The 14,993-nt window shown below is 37.9% G+C and overlaps 1 protein-coding gene across 3 annotated transcripts in view; it reads right to left on the reverse strand.

Moving 5' to 3' along the window:
• The window catches only part of EFHC1 (EF-hand domain containing 1), a 63,652-nt gene that overhangs the window by 31,153 nt on the left and 17,506 nt on the right, over window positions 1–14,993 (reverse strand). For 2 of the 3 annotated variants that reach the window (XM_022582116.3, XM_022582114.3), the window contains exons 4-6: window positions 11,138–11,299; window positions 9,803–9,995; window positions 1,030–1,250 (exon numbers count right to left, since the gene is read on the reverse strand). In XM_022582116.3, coding sequence (XP_022437824.1) covers window positions 1,030–1,250; window positions 9,803–9,995; window positions 11,138–11,299 — 576 coding nt within the window. The remainder of the gene's footprint in view (window positions 1–1,029; window positions 1,251–9,802; window positions 9,996–11,137; window positions 11,300–14,993) is intronic. The other variant, XM_022582115.3, reaches the window with a different exon arrangement.

Here is a 14,993-nt window from a genome sequence, read left to right on the forward strand (position 1 = left end):
AGGCAAGAAAAAATGAAATGCCTTAGGGGTCTGGAATTTTAAAAGATGTCTTTTTTTTAATCAAAAAGTTTTAAAATTATTAAAGTAACACAAGGCTTGGTATAAAAACTGAAATTGGGGGAACTCCCTGGTGGTCCAGTGGTTAGGACTCCACGCTTCCACTGCAGGGGACATGGGTTCAAGTCCTGGTCAGGGAACTAAGATCCCAGAAGCCATGTGGCATGGCCAAAAAAAAAAAGCGAAATTACAACCACACAGTATAGAAAGAAAGCTCCCTGGTCACCTCCCACTTCCCTCCCTCCCTCCCCTTCCCACAGTGAACTAACCACTGTTAATAGCCCGGGGAAACTTTCCTCCGGGTCTCTTCCTCAGTAATATAAGCAGATGTTGTATACAGTAATCTACAAAAATAGTGCCATGTCATGTATTCACAATCCCTTAAAAATGTTATGGACATTTTCTCATGTTAATATGCATAGACTCCCTCTTTTTTTAACAAGTCTTATAGTCCTCTAATTATATGGATGGATATACTGTAATTTATTCTGCCAATGTCCTTACACTTTATTATAAGTAATGCTACACTACACATCCTCACATATATCTATTTAAATCCCCAAACCAGATTTTCTGGGTCAAGAGATACGTGATATTTTATTTTGAAAAAGTTTAAATGAGACAAACTGCCCTTCAGAAAAGTTTTTCTCATTGCTCGCCTATTAACAGTACACGAAATGCCTACTGCATCACACCAGGGCAAACACTGGATACTGTGAGTCTTTTTAAATCAAACAGATCCTAAACCTCATTATTTTCATTTCTCTTTGTTTGATTATCAATTGAGGGTCTTTCCATATGTTCATTAGCCATTTGTAGTTCTTCTTTTGTAAACTGCTCTATTTCACATGCTTTGTCCATTTTTTTTATTGGGTATTCACATAAGAGCCTTTTTTATCCTTTTCCTTAAATTTCTATTAATGCATCAGAAGATGAACTCTCTCTCTAACCTCAGAACCAGTGTCCTGTTACCTGTTTCACAGGAGGTGGTTCCTTCTTGCTAACATCAATGTGTGGTAAATCGGAGATTCCAAATTTTTCTTTGTAATACTGCCGAGTAAATGGATCACAATCATAAATGAAGAAAGTTCTCCCAAGTATAGTGAGTGGCTTCCCAACAATGAAGTCTTTGGCAGTATACCATTCCAACACCTCCTTGTCTGAGATTTCCAGCACACACCGAGGGAAGTTCTCTAACAAAAGACAGCAGGGAGAGGAAAGAAAAGGAATGAGGATGGGAAGAAAGACTGACACACAGCAGCCAGGCATTCGTGAGAACCAGAGGGAGTGCAGGCTTCAGCTCTGACCGAGGGTCAGGGACTCCTCCACACTCCCTGCAGAACACAGGGCTGAGTATTTCCATCTGCGAACAGGACACATAAATAATAGCCCAGATTGTTTCTGTAAAGTCTCTCTCCCATATTCGGCTTGAACTATCCCTAGAGGTCACCAATCTTAGTAGAATTAACGCTTAGAAGGAATCATTACAAGAGAAAAGAATAAATGTCCTTCTATAAAGACAGAGTATTGGATCTATGGTGGGGGGTCCAAGTCACTTACTTCAACCACCCACCCATTTATCCGTTCATCTAACAAATTATTAGTGACCACATATACCGTGTACCAGGTACACTGCTGAATACAGAGATTATAACAATTAACATTATGGATAAAATTCCTGCCTTGACGGAGAAAACATTCTATTCGGGGCCACAGACTCTAAACACACAAAACATGGTTTCATTTCAATTGTGGTCACTGCTACGATGGCAGTCTGATCTGGTCCTGTGCCAAGAGGCAGGGACAGTCAGCACAATGGTTCCGGTAATCCGTTCATCTGGGAAATCAACAGATTTACAAACGTAGAATCAACCTTCCATTTTTGGAATAAATCTAACTTGTCACACTCTCTTATGAAAACTAGGTGTTGATTGTTTAAGACTGATTCCCTGCAACTTGGCCTCCATGGAAACCATAAGATCATCAGTCAGTTCTAGTAAGGTGCCACACTTTGTACTGGAACCACAAAGCTTGGCCCCAGAACTCTGATGACAGGGGGCATGAGAGGGGGGTTGGTACTATCCTAACTGATAATTGCTAAGAAAATAAGGAAGGAGGCTAAGGTTCTGCTACAGCATTCAGAAAACCTAACGCTCCAGCCCTTGATTTGCCAAAAGAAAAGGGTTGGCTGCTTCCCATTCACGCATCTTAAATGCCCTATAGACCAAGGGTTCCTTCTCCCAGTGTCTAGTGCCCAACCCTACTAGAGCTCTCTGAGTCACCCCAGGAAGTGATGGGCAGTGGAGGACACAGCTCATGACTCTGTGGCATTATTTTCTTTTTTTTGGCCACGCCATGCGGCTTGTAGGATCTCAGTTCCCTAACCAGGGAACAAAGCCATGCCCTTGACAGTGAAAACACAGAGTCCCAGCCACTGGACTGCCAGAGAATTCCCCAATAATTATTACTTTAAATGTAAGTGGACTAAATGCTCCAATCAAAAGACATGGAGGGGCTGAATGAATAAAAAAACAAGATCCATCTACATGCTGCTTACAAGGGACTCACTTCAGACCTAAGACAGACAGACTGAAAGTGAGAGGATGAGAAAGGGTATTCCATGCAAATGAAAATGAAAAGAAAGCTGGGGTACCAATATTTATATCACACCAAGTAGACTTTAAAACAAAGCCTGTAAAAAGAGACAAGAAAGGGCATTACATAATGATAAAGGGATCAATCCAAAAAGATGTAATAATTGTAAATATATATACAGCCAACATAGAAGCACCTAAGTACATAAGGCAAATATTAACAAACAAAAGGAGAAACTGGTGGTAACACAATAATAGAAGGGGACTTTAACACTCCAGTTACATCAATGGACAGATCATCCAGACAGAAAATCAAAAAGGAAACACTGGCCTTAAATGACATTAGACCAGATGAACTTAATAGAAATATACAGAACATTCCATCCGAAAGCAGCAGAATACATTCTTTTCAAGTGCACATGGAACATTCTCCAGGACAGATCACATGCTAGGCCACAAAACAAGTCTCAGTAAATTTAAGAAGACTGAAATCATATGAAGCATCTTCTCTAACCACAACACCATGAGACTAGAAATCAACTACAAGGAAAAAAAAAAAACTGTAGACCTTGAGATTACCTTACTAGCTAAGTCAGAAGGAGAAAGACAAATATCATATGATATCACTTATATGTGGAATCTAAAATATGACACAAATGAACCTATCTACAAAACAGAAACAGACTCACAGACAGAGAACAGACTTGTGGTTGCCAGGGGCGGGGTGTGGGAGGGATGGATTCTGAGTTTGGGGTTAGCAGATGTAAACTATGATATATAGAACGGATAAACAACAAGTTTCTACTGTATAGCACAGGGAACAATATTCAACATCCTGTGATAAACCATAATGGAAAAGAACATAAAAAGAATGTGTGTGTGCATATACGTATATATACGTATAACTGAACCACTTTGCTGTATAGAAATTAACACAACATTGTAAATCAACTATACTTCAATAAAATAAAGAAAAAACACTGTAAGAAACCCAAATGTGTGGAGGCTAAACAATATAGTACGAAACAACCAGTTGGTCACTGCAGGAATCAAAGAGGAAATAAAAAATACCTGGAGACAAATGAAAACGGAAACACAATGATACAAAATGCTATGGGACACAGCAAAAGCAGTTCTAAGAGGAAAGTGTATAGCAATATAAGCCTACCTCAGGAAATAAAAAATCTCAATCTAACCTTACACCTAAAGGAAGTAGAAAAAGAAGAATAAGCAGAATCCAAAGTGAGTAGAAGGAAATAAATAATAAAGATTAGAGAGGAAATAAATGAAATAGAGACTAAAAAAAACAACAGAAAAGATCAATGAAACTAAGAGGTGTTTCTTTGAAAAGATAAACAAAATTATAAAACTTTAGCCAGATTCATCAACTAAAAAATGAGAAAGGATCCAAATAAATAAAATCAAAAATGAAAGAGAAGTTACAACTGACACCATAGGAATACAAAGAATCATAAGAGATTAGTATGAACAATTACACGTCAGCAAAATGGACGACCTAGAATAAATGGATAAATTCCTAAAAACACACATCTCCTAAGACTGAATCAGGAAGATATAGAAAATATGAATAGACTGATTATTAGTAATGAAATTGAATCAGTAATCAAATAACCCCAAGAAACAAAAGTCTAGGACCAGAGGGCTTCACAGGTGAATTCTATTAAACATTTAAAGAAGAGTTAACACCTAACCTTCTAAAGTATTCCAAAAAATTGAAGGAGGAGAAATGCTTCTGAACTCACTCCATGAGGCCAGCATCACCTTGATACCAAAACCAGACAAAGGCACCACAAGAAAAGAAAATTGTAGGCCAATATCACTGATGAACATAGATTCAAAAACCCTCAAAAAACATTAGCAAACAGGATACAGCACTATGTTAAAAGCATAATACAATACGATCAAGTAGGATTTATCCCAGGGGTGCAAGGATGGTTCAAAACCCACAAATCAATCAATGTGATTAACAAATTGCAGAATAAAAATCATATGATCATCTCAATAGGTGCAAAAAAAGCTTTTGGTGAAATTCAGCATCCATGTATGATAAAAGCTCTCAACAAAGTGGGCAGAGAGGGAACTTTCCTCAACTTAATAAAGGCCATACATGACAAGCCCACAGCTAACTTCACACTCAACAGTAAAAAACTTAAAGCATTTTGTCGAAGACTAGAAACAAGAGAAGAAGACCACTCACTCCAATTTTATTCACCATAGTATTGGAAGTCCTAGCCATAGCAATCAGACAAGAAAAAGAAATAAAAGGAATCCAAGTTGGAAAGGAAAAAGTAAAACTGCTACCGTTTGCAGATGATATGATACTATATATATAAAATCCTAAAGGTGCCACAATAAAACTTAGAACTAATAAATGAATTCAGTAAAGCCATAAGATACAAAATATACAGAAATCTGTTGCAATTCTATATGCTAACAAAGAACTAACAGAAAGAGAAAACAAATCCATGTACAACTGCATCAAAAAGAATAAAATACCTAGAAATAAATCTAACCAAGGAGGTAAAATACTTTTACTCAGAAAACTGTTAAGACTCTGATGAGAGAAACTGAAGACAACACAAACAAATGGAAAGATACACTGTGCTCATGGATTGGAAGAATTAATATTGTTAAAATAAACATATTACCTAGTCTGCAGATTCAATGCAGTCCCTATCAAAATACCAATGGCATTTTCCACAGAACTAGAACAAATAATTCTAAAATTTGTATGGAAACACATAAGGCTCTGAATAGCCAAAACAATCTTGAGAAAGAAAAACAAAACTGGAGGTACCATGCTCACTAATTTCAAACTATACTACAATCCTACAATAATCAAGAGTATGGTACTGGCACATAGATCACATAGATCAATGGAACAGAACAAAGAGCCCAGAAATAAACCCACACTTATATGGTCAATTACTCTATGACAAATCAGGCAAGCATACACAATGGGGAAAAGACAGACTCTTCAATAAGTGGTGTGGAGAAAACTGGACAGCCACACGTTAAAAGAATCAAACTGGACTACTTACTCACACCATATACAAAAATTAACTCAAAATAGAATTAAAATTTACATGTAAGAATTGAAACCATAAAACTCCTATTAGAATACATAAGCAGTACATTCTTTGACATCAGTCTTAGAAACATTTTTTTTTGGATATGTCTCCTCAGGCAAGGGATACAAAAGCAAAAATAAACCAATGGGACTACAACAAACTAAAAAGCTTTTGCACAATGAAGGAAACAAGGAACCAAACAAAAAGGCAACCTACTGAATGGGAGAAGCTATTTGCAAATAATAAATCTGATAAGAGGTTTAATATCCAAAATATAGAAAGAACTCATACAACTCGACATCAAACAAAAAACCCGCCTGATTAAAAAAATGGTCTGAGGACCTGAATAGACATTTTTCCAAGGAAGGCATACAGATGGCCAACAGGCATATGAAAAGATGCTCAACATCACTAATCACCAGAGAAACACAAATCAAACCCACAATGAGATACCACATCACACCTCCCAGAATGGCTATTATCAAGATGACAACAAATAACAAATGTTGGCGAGGATGTGGAGGAAAGGGAACCCTTGTGCACTGTTGGTGGGAATGTAAAATTAGTGCAGCTACTATGGAAAACAGTATGGAGATTCCTCAAAAAATTAAAAACAGAACTATCATGAGATCCACCAATTCCACTTCTGGGTATTTTTCTGGGAAAAAAAAAAAAACACTAATTCAAAAAGATTTATGCACCCCTCTGTTCACTACAGCATTATTTACAATAGCCAAGATATGGAAGCAATCTAAATGTCCATGGATAGATGAATGGATAATGAGAAAGTGCTGTATACATACATACACACACACACACACAATATTACTCAACGATAAAAAAGAATGAAATCTTGCTATTTTTGACAACATGGACCTAAAGGGTATTATGCTAAGTGAAATAAGTCAGACAAAGACAAATACTGCATTTCACTTGTATGTGGAATCTAAAAAAGTAAAACAAAAGAATAAACATAACAAAACAGAAACAGACTCATAGATACAGAGAACTAACTGGTGGTTCTCAGAGGGGAGTGGGGTAAGATGATGAGTGTAATTGATGAGGGAAACTAAGAGGTACAAACTTTAGTTGTAAAATAAATAAGTCATGGCGGTGTAATGTACAGCATAGGGAATATAGTCAATAATACTGTAGGGACTTCCCTGGTGGCGCAGTGGTTAAGATGCCATGCTCCAAATGCAGGGGGCCCGGGTTTGATCTCTGGTCAGGGAACTAGATCCCACATGCACGCCACAACCAAGGAGCCGGCAAGCCGCAACTAAAGAGCCCACATGCCACAACTAAGCAGCCAGTGAGCGGCAACTAAGGAGCCTGCAATCCACAAATAAGAAGCCCGCCAGCCACCACTAAGGAGCACACGTGCCACAACTAAGACCCAGCCTCAACCAAATAAATAAATAAATGTAAAAAAAAAAAAAAGCCTGGCTATGCATTAGAGTTGTCAGGGGAACACTGAAAATAACAATAATAATAATAATACTGTAAAAACTTTGTGTGGTGACAGATGATAACTAAATTATCCTGGTGATCATTTTGTAATGTATAAAAGTATCAGATCACTGTGTTGTACACCTGAAACTAATATAGTATTGTAAGTTAATTTTATTTCAATAAAAATAAATAATCCATAAAAATACCCAAACATTTTTCAAAATTTGTTGCTTTTTAATCCTATCACTGCTCCAATATCATTACTGTAATATACTTTAATTTTACTTTGATATGTTTTAAGCCCCTCAAATTTAACATTGTTCCTTTAGTTTGCATAGTCAATGTTTATTTAGATTTACCTACATTTTACCATTTTCTTTACCACTTCTTTTATCTCAGATCTTACTTCTGGAATCATTTCCTTTCTATACATTAGATTTTTCCCAGTAAGGGTCCATTGTTTAGGTCCACACCCAGCTCTCCCGCAAAGCCTTTAGTCTTTCTAGCTCACACCTCTTCTTCTGAGCTTTGTCTACATGACATAACTAGTTAGCAATCAGATAATCTGGAGCACTTGTGTTACTGTTTAAGAGCTTTGAGTATTTATATTACTTGTCTCCCCAGCCGCTAGAAGTGACTGAAGGACAGGGATTCTAGGTCTAGGAGTTACATTTTCATCTTATCCTCCATAGCACGGCACTTAGCACATGACATAGTTCCCACAGCAGATATTTAACCCTTGTTTAACTGAATTCAATAAAAATTATCCATTGGATTAATGCCTCTGGGAGTCAGTCAGACACTTTAACACCGTGGTTCCAGTTAAAGGAATTATTTAGCTGATGGAAGCTTAGCCTTTTCTGTCTGCAAGACTAACAATAACTTTCACAAAAAGATATGTGTCCTACCTTTTCAAATGACCCTACATAGGTCACCAGGCTGCCTTTCCATCTACCCCTGCTGAAAATTGTTAAAATTTGGGAAGTTATAGATGAGGATGGTTACATATTGAAAAGTGTAAACATAGGCCACAATGATAAGGCAGACACAAACATGGAACCTGAGAGTTCAAGAGATTTACTGACACTTTTTTCATGCCACCCTGAATACATCCCCATTCTTCTTCTTAATCATAACTCTGACGTTTGTTAGCTCCAGATGGCAGGCACTGCAGGCTCATTTAAGCATTCTGGAAGGCCAAAATTAGTATATTAGTCCCAGTGTCACAGAACTCTAAGAGGGTTCTATGGGAGCTAAGTAGAAGAAACACGGCAGGCAGCAGCTGGACTAAGTTGAACTAGGGCATGGATCCAGTTATCGCTATTTGAGAATGTAAACTGTGTTAGCAATTATTCTCATTTCTCAAAAAAAGAGGTGCTTAATGTTAAGTCTCTTAATTTAAAAATGACAATTTTTACTCCCTTTTATCCTTTTCCCCAATCTCATTCTCCTCTGCCTCACATGCAACCATGCTAATGAGCAGCTTTCTGATTATCTGAATATTTGCACTGTTTTGTGTGCATTTTACTTCATGTAAATGGTATTGCATTATACATCTCCTTTTAGCTTTTTTTCTACACAGCACTATGCATTTAAGATGCATCCATTTGCTTTCTTGTACATTTTGCTTCTATTACATATTTATCAGGATATACCTTCACCACATTCTGATTATCCACTCTCCCAGTAATGGAAATCTCCACCTCCTTGCCCCCAAATAACTGCATTTTTAAAAAACACTGTGCAGACCAAGCAATACATGTGAGTAGGCTGGATTTAGCTTTCAGACAGCCAATTTGTTTATAACCTCTAAGACAAATCTCTTGCTCAATACCTGGAATTTCTTATCTCTTAGTTCCAAAAAATAGAGTTAAAAAACAAAACAAAAAAAACCCAAAGTATTTATTACAGAGTTCTGTCAGCCATCCAAACATTGGTCATTACATGTGACCAAGCTGACACTTTTGTAAGAGAAAATTCTTAAACTATTAAGTCAATAACTAAAGCAAGTCTACTTATTCCAGAGAACTAGTGACAGACAGCCTGTCTCAGCTGCATTTTGTTTGCATTCTCACACTCCCATTGATAAGGTTATTTTATATCAGCAAAGAAAGACCAAGGGTTGATACAATGGGGATCCACCATTATGAACCACAGACATGCCTTTTCCCATCTGAAGTTATCCCACATAGAAACTTCCTGATTAGGAAGTGGTTGAGGTGAGAAGCAAAGTCTGAAAAGCACATAAGGAAATGGTAGGCTGTATCTCTGAATGAAAACAAGCTTGTTTTAGAAATGCACTAAAAATCTGACATGAAATTGCTTCGGCTCAGAAGCCTTGCTCTTCCACACTTTAAATAAATCTTCCACTGCTGTTTTGGTTTTGTTCCCTTGATCTTGGTATCAGTCATCTCTGCCAGACCATTTCAGATACAAGCTTGGATCGAGAGGCCAGTAAAGGAGGGAAGTTATGGGAAAGCCGCTTTTTGAGTACCTAAAGAACACAGCAAGCACCTCCCAAGTGTAAAGGGAATGACAACACTGATTAACTCCTTTGAGATCCAGGAAAGGTCCCAATTAACAGAGGATAAACTGAATCACACATACTTGCATTCTCCACCAAAACCTTGGGCATGCGCTGGCGGCTCATGAGGAGTGGGAAGGGATCTCGTCCATCATTCCGTTCGTGGACCTCTCGAATTTCCACTGTATCATCCATAAGATAGTAATGAATAATGTAGGTCCGACATTCACCAAACATGCTGTCTGTATCATCCCAGATCGCATAGAATCGAAGAACCTTTGAGGAACCCAAAGCAGTGACTTAAGTAAAAATTCTACAGGTGGAGAGTTTAACTTAGCTACTTTGGCATTTCTGTATCAGACAATGATGAAAAGATTAACCAGAAAGACTATGACATAATCTCAGATGGTTAAAAACAAAGTATTCACCAAAGATACAAAAACATCTGAAATCATATGCCAGATGTCAACAGCTGGAAAGTATTAAATAATAGTCTTATAAGCTTGTGCTGAGAAAGAATGATTAATTTTGATCCAAAATATTAGTCAGTGAAAGAGAAGCTGAATTAAAAGAGCAGTGGGCCCTTTGTTCAGTGCTTTATGCGTATTAATAAAGGTACATGTGAATGGTTAGTATATAATTAGTATGGAAAGAATTTTCATTTATTAATCAGTCTTTTTTTAGCTCTTTCAACTGTTCTTTCTAGTAACAGTATCAACAATACAACCTTTAAATACAAAATAATGACAGACGTATGACTGATATAAAGAATGTTCTTAAAAGACCTTGCTAGTGCTAGGTAAAATTTTCTGAACTAAAAGGAATTGGATGTCTGAGAGAAAAAAGCAGCAAAGAAACACTGAGGGTGATCTGTTTTCTCTTTCCCTTTAATACAGTAAAGGAGAAGACTCAAATAACACCAGTCCACAAGGGGAAGATAGGAAGGTTGGAACAGAGCTGGAAAATACCCAGAACATTCTGTACTTACACATCAATATAAAATTGAACAAGGAAGCATCTGCAATGGGAATGCTGTGAAATTACTAGTTTAACACTAGAAACCTACATATATGCAATAGCTTTGAAATATCCCAATAATTCATTTAAGGTTTCCCAAAGGATTCTTTGACATTAATTCATATTTGAGAAAAGAAGTAGGTGGTTAGAAGTAAAAAGCAGGGAGCAGATGTTGCTCAGCAATTGCTTTAAGATTTAAAAGTTTGGTGGAGCTCACAAGATTTAACTCCACAATCATCTTTGAACCTCTGATTTGAAATTTAGGCATTCCTGTGCCTCTAACCCCAGAAAGATAGCACTGTATCTGACCAGTTAAATTACAGATGTAATGTTTCAAAATACACATCTACCAAAATAACTTGCTAATAAGCAGTGCTGCATTTGGAAACAAGTAAACCTACCGGGTCACTTACTTGTTTGTCAAAGGTGAGAAACTGCTTGAGTTGATCAAAGTCTGTTGGGGTCACATACTTACGAAGAGGCTGTTTCCGGAGTTCAGTGTAAGGATCGAGAGCCATCTTCTCTGGTGGATTTAGTTCAATTCCTTGACTTTCCAAAAATACCTACATAATTCAAAATTAATAACGATTATCTTTCTTGAAGCTTCTCAAAGTAAATATTAAGTGATGCTGTAAAAATAAGTATAATAAGAATTTCTAAGCTACTGCCCACCTTAACCATTAGTTTGCAGCTTGAACATGTCTTAGCAGTACTAAGCCTTTGATTGACCCAGTTCTATAATGCAGATAATAATTGATAATTACCTTAAGTATAAATGGAAGACATGATGGTAAGGTAACTGGCTTCAAATATGAATTCAGATCAATTAGATTTAAGTAGGTGCCCAGGAACAGAGGGAGTACTAGGATTGCTTACATACGTACATCGGGAACCTAACCATAGTTTGAACAATACGTAATTCATATCAGGTTTGGGGGCAAGCTGCACAATGGCAAAGTTAAGCTGAAATCAAATCCCCAGCTTTCCATCTCATTTAAAACAAATATATGATTAAGTACTTCCCGCAAAAAAAGAAAAGAAAGCATACCCACTAATTATTTTAGACCAAAAAATATTTCAGCCAAATAGGAAAGATGAATCAAGTGCTCAAATCTCACTAAAAAAGTTAAAGAAAGCATCTGAACTTGATGTGATCACTGAATTTTATTTTGCTAATTATGAGTAAATAAAATATTTTAAGTCACTATATATTTTAATACAACTTGACAATTCTTCTTAAAAGCACAATAAACTATCTTTTTTGTTGACCAGAAAAGAACAATTTCCTGGGATCTGTTTACATTGTGGAACTGGAAATTAATCTGAAATCTGGGTTTCTTTTGGGAATTGTGTGGTTTGCTTTTGGACAATTCAATAGAAAATATACAGAACTCAGGGCCAAAATACATGGGTTCTAGCATCAGCTCTGCTAACTAGCTTATAATCTTAGTATTTAAAGTTTTATTAGGCAGTCTCCAATATCTTTCTTTTTTTAAAAAAATTATTTATTATTATTAGTTTTTGGCTGTGTTGGGTCTTCATTGCTGCATATGGGCTTTCTCTAGTTGTGACGAGCAGGGGTTACTCTTCATTGTGGTGTGCGGGCTTCAGTAGTTGCGGCAGGGACAGGCGGGCTCAGTAGTTGTGGCTCATGGGCTCTAGAGCACAGGCTCAGTAGCTGGGGCACACAGGCTTAGATGCTCCGTAGCATGTGGGATCTTCCCGGACCAGGGCTCGAACCTGTGTCCCCTGAGTTGGCAGGCAGATTCCTAACCACTGTGCCACCAGGGAAGTCCCCCCAATATCCTTTCAGTATTAAAATATTATGATCTCAACATCTACTAAAAGTACTGAACTGCAGATGACAATAAAATTCTCCCCTCCCTTGAGATGGTCTACTAGTGTAGCAGGATTATTGACTGAGAAATTTAATGGGTGTTTTACTCCTTTTTGTTGCTTACAACTGATAACCAGGCCCTTTGTTAACCTTACTTTAGGGATTTCGGGAGGAATGTAGAAGCTTCCTGAAGTTGACTGTTCTTCCTGCCTCTTAGAAAAAGCCTAAACTCCTTGAAGTGATTATTCTAAGGTGTCCCAGGAGGAGGGGAGAGAAGGGAATGTCTTTGAGGGCAAGAAGACAGAAAGGGGGAGATTCCCCCAGATTGGAAAACAGACACAGGTTGGTGGGCCTTAGAAGAGCAAGACTCCCCAGGTCTCTGCAGGGACGCTTGGAGAACAGGTGCAGCCAGTCAGCACAGGTGCTCAGAGTCCAGTCTCTTACTCAGCACCAAGCTTCAGGGAGATGCCCTTGGTCACTGGACAACCTAGGGACCCTGCATAGATAACCCCTTTGGGTCTGCAAGTGCTGCTGCTTACTTGCTATCCTTAGGGCTTAGAATCTTTGGCAAAGCTGAGGGTGAACAGAAACACCAGGCCAGTTTGACTGGGGCTCAATTAGGTCTTAAATTACTTTTAAAAAACAAAATAACATTTCTTGTGCACCTGTATCTGTGGAGTAGGATTCACATCTGTGACACCAGCAGTAATACTTTAGTGAAAATAATAAATTCTAGCTGAGTTCTGGAGCTCTATTTTTTAACATGTGCAGTTCATTCTGTCTATAGGACCATTTATGTGGAGCCATGAGGAGGGGGTGAGAAGGGATGGTGATGATATGTGTGAATGGAGGTGGTTCCTTGTCCAAATCACACTATAAAGCCAGTCTCCTCCTTATCCACTCATAGGTCCAGCTGTAGTGAAAACCATCAAATTAGATAAGATGTGAACAAATCTCAAACTGTTATAGAAGCCAACTTGTAACCTAACATCAATTATTGAAAACATAATGCAATCTAATCATCAGCGCCTGAAATACTCAGCTCTTGTCTATCGTTAGTAATTAAAATACAGCTGATCCCCATTATTCACAAATTTCTGCATTTACAAATTTGTCCTCTTGCTAAAACTTATTTGTAATCAACCCTTGTGGCGCTTTTGTGGTCCTTTGCAGCTGTGCACGGAGCAGTGAAAATTCTGAGTTGCCAGCTGAGGCTGAACAACGTGAAGTTCTGCCTTCTTGTTTTCAGCTTTCCTGGTGAAAACGTGTCCTTTTCATGGTCTATTTGGAGCCACTTTTTCTCACTTAAGTGCTTTCTGTTGGTGATTTTGCTGTCTGAAGTAGCCCCCAAAGAGCAGTGCTGTTTTCTGTTCTCAGTACAAGAAGACTGTGATATGTACTCAGTGCCACTGAACTGTACATCTAAAAATGGTTAAAGTGCTAAATTTCAGGTTATGTATATTTTACCACAGAAAAAAAGGCAGCTGTGATGTATCTTAAGGAAAAAATACAAGTGTCAGCTAAGCTTCATTCAGGCATGACTTACAGTGCTTTGGCCATGACCTCAATGTTAATGAATCAACAATATATTTTAAATATGGCGTCTGTAAACAGAAAGAGCACACAGAACAAGGTAACATTTTGACCAGAGGCTTGTAGAAACCTAACTCTGTATTTCTCTTAGGAGCAATGGTTCAGTATTTGCTAACTCAGTGTTTGTGGCGACTGCACTGAACATAACTACCACTAATAATGAGAACTGACTGTAACTGGCTTAGATCAATGGCTCAGTGATCAACTTGCAAATGTTCAAACTGTCTGTAAAGACACAATTGTAAAAACAATTGTAATACCTTAAATTTATACATTTCATAATTTTTCACTGTCAGCACAATTCTGGAACTGCCTATGATAAAAAGAACTTCAAAACCTAAAAAATGAGAGATCAGAACACATTTGAAGGGGACAGTATCTCAGAGATGGTCTGGCACCTCCACCTTCTACACGGTTTTCTCGGCAGCTCTGGGGCGACAAGCCAAGGATGCCATGGCTCCTTTCCTCACTGCCCTGAGGTCCTGACCCTGCATCATCTCATCAGTGAGGCCTTCCCTGCCCAGCCTTTACATATCGTGCCCCCTCCAACTCCCATCTCCTTTACTCTCTTTAGTTCCTTCCATAGCTCTTAGCAGCATCTGACATATTATACATTTGTTTGCTTATTATTTGTCTCCTCCAACCAGAATGTAATAACCTCCACAAGGGCAAATACTTATACCTGGCACCTAGAACAGTGCCTGGCACACAGCAGGCACTCAGTAACCATTTGCTAAATAAATTACTAAATGAAAAAAATAAATGAGTGAACTCACAGGAGCTCAGTGCATGGTAAAAATTAACCACATTTGGCATTAGGTCACATG

Source organism: Delphinapterus leucas, chromosome 10 (assembly GCF_059928025.1).
Source record: "Delphinapterus leucas isolate spDelLeu-1000000601 "Yukka" chromosome 10, BTC_Dleu_Yukka2, whole genome shotgun sequence".
In the NCBI taxonomy this organism is placed as follows: domain Eukaryota; kingdom Metazoa; phylum Chordata; class Mammalia; order Artiodactyla; family Monodontidae; genus Delphinapterus; species Delphinapterus leucas.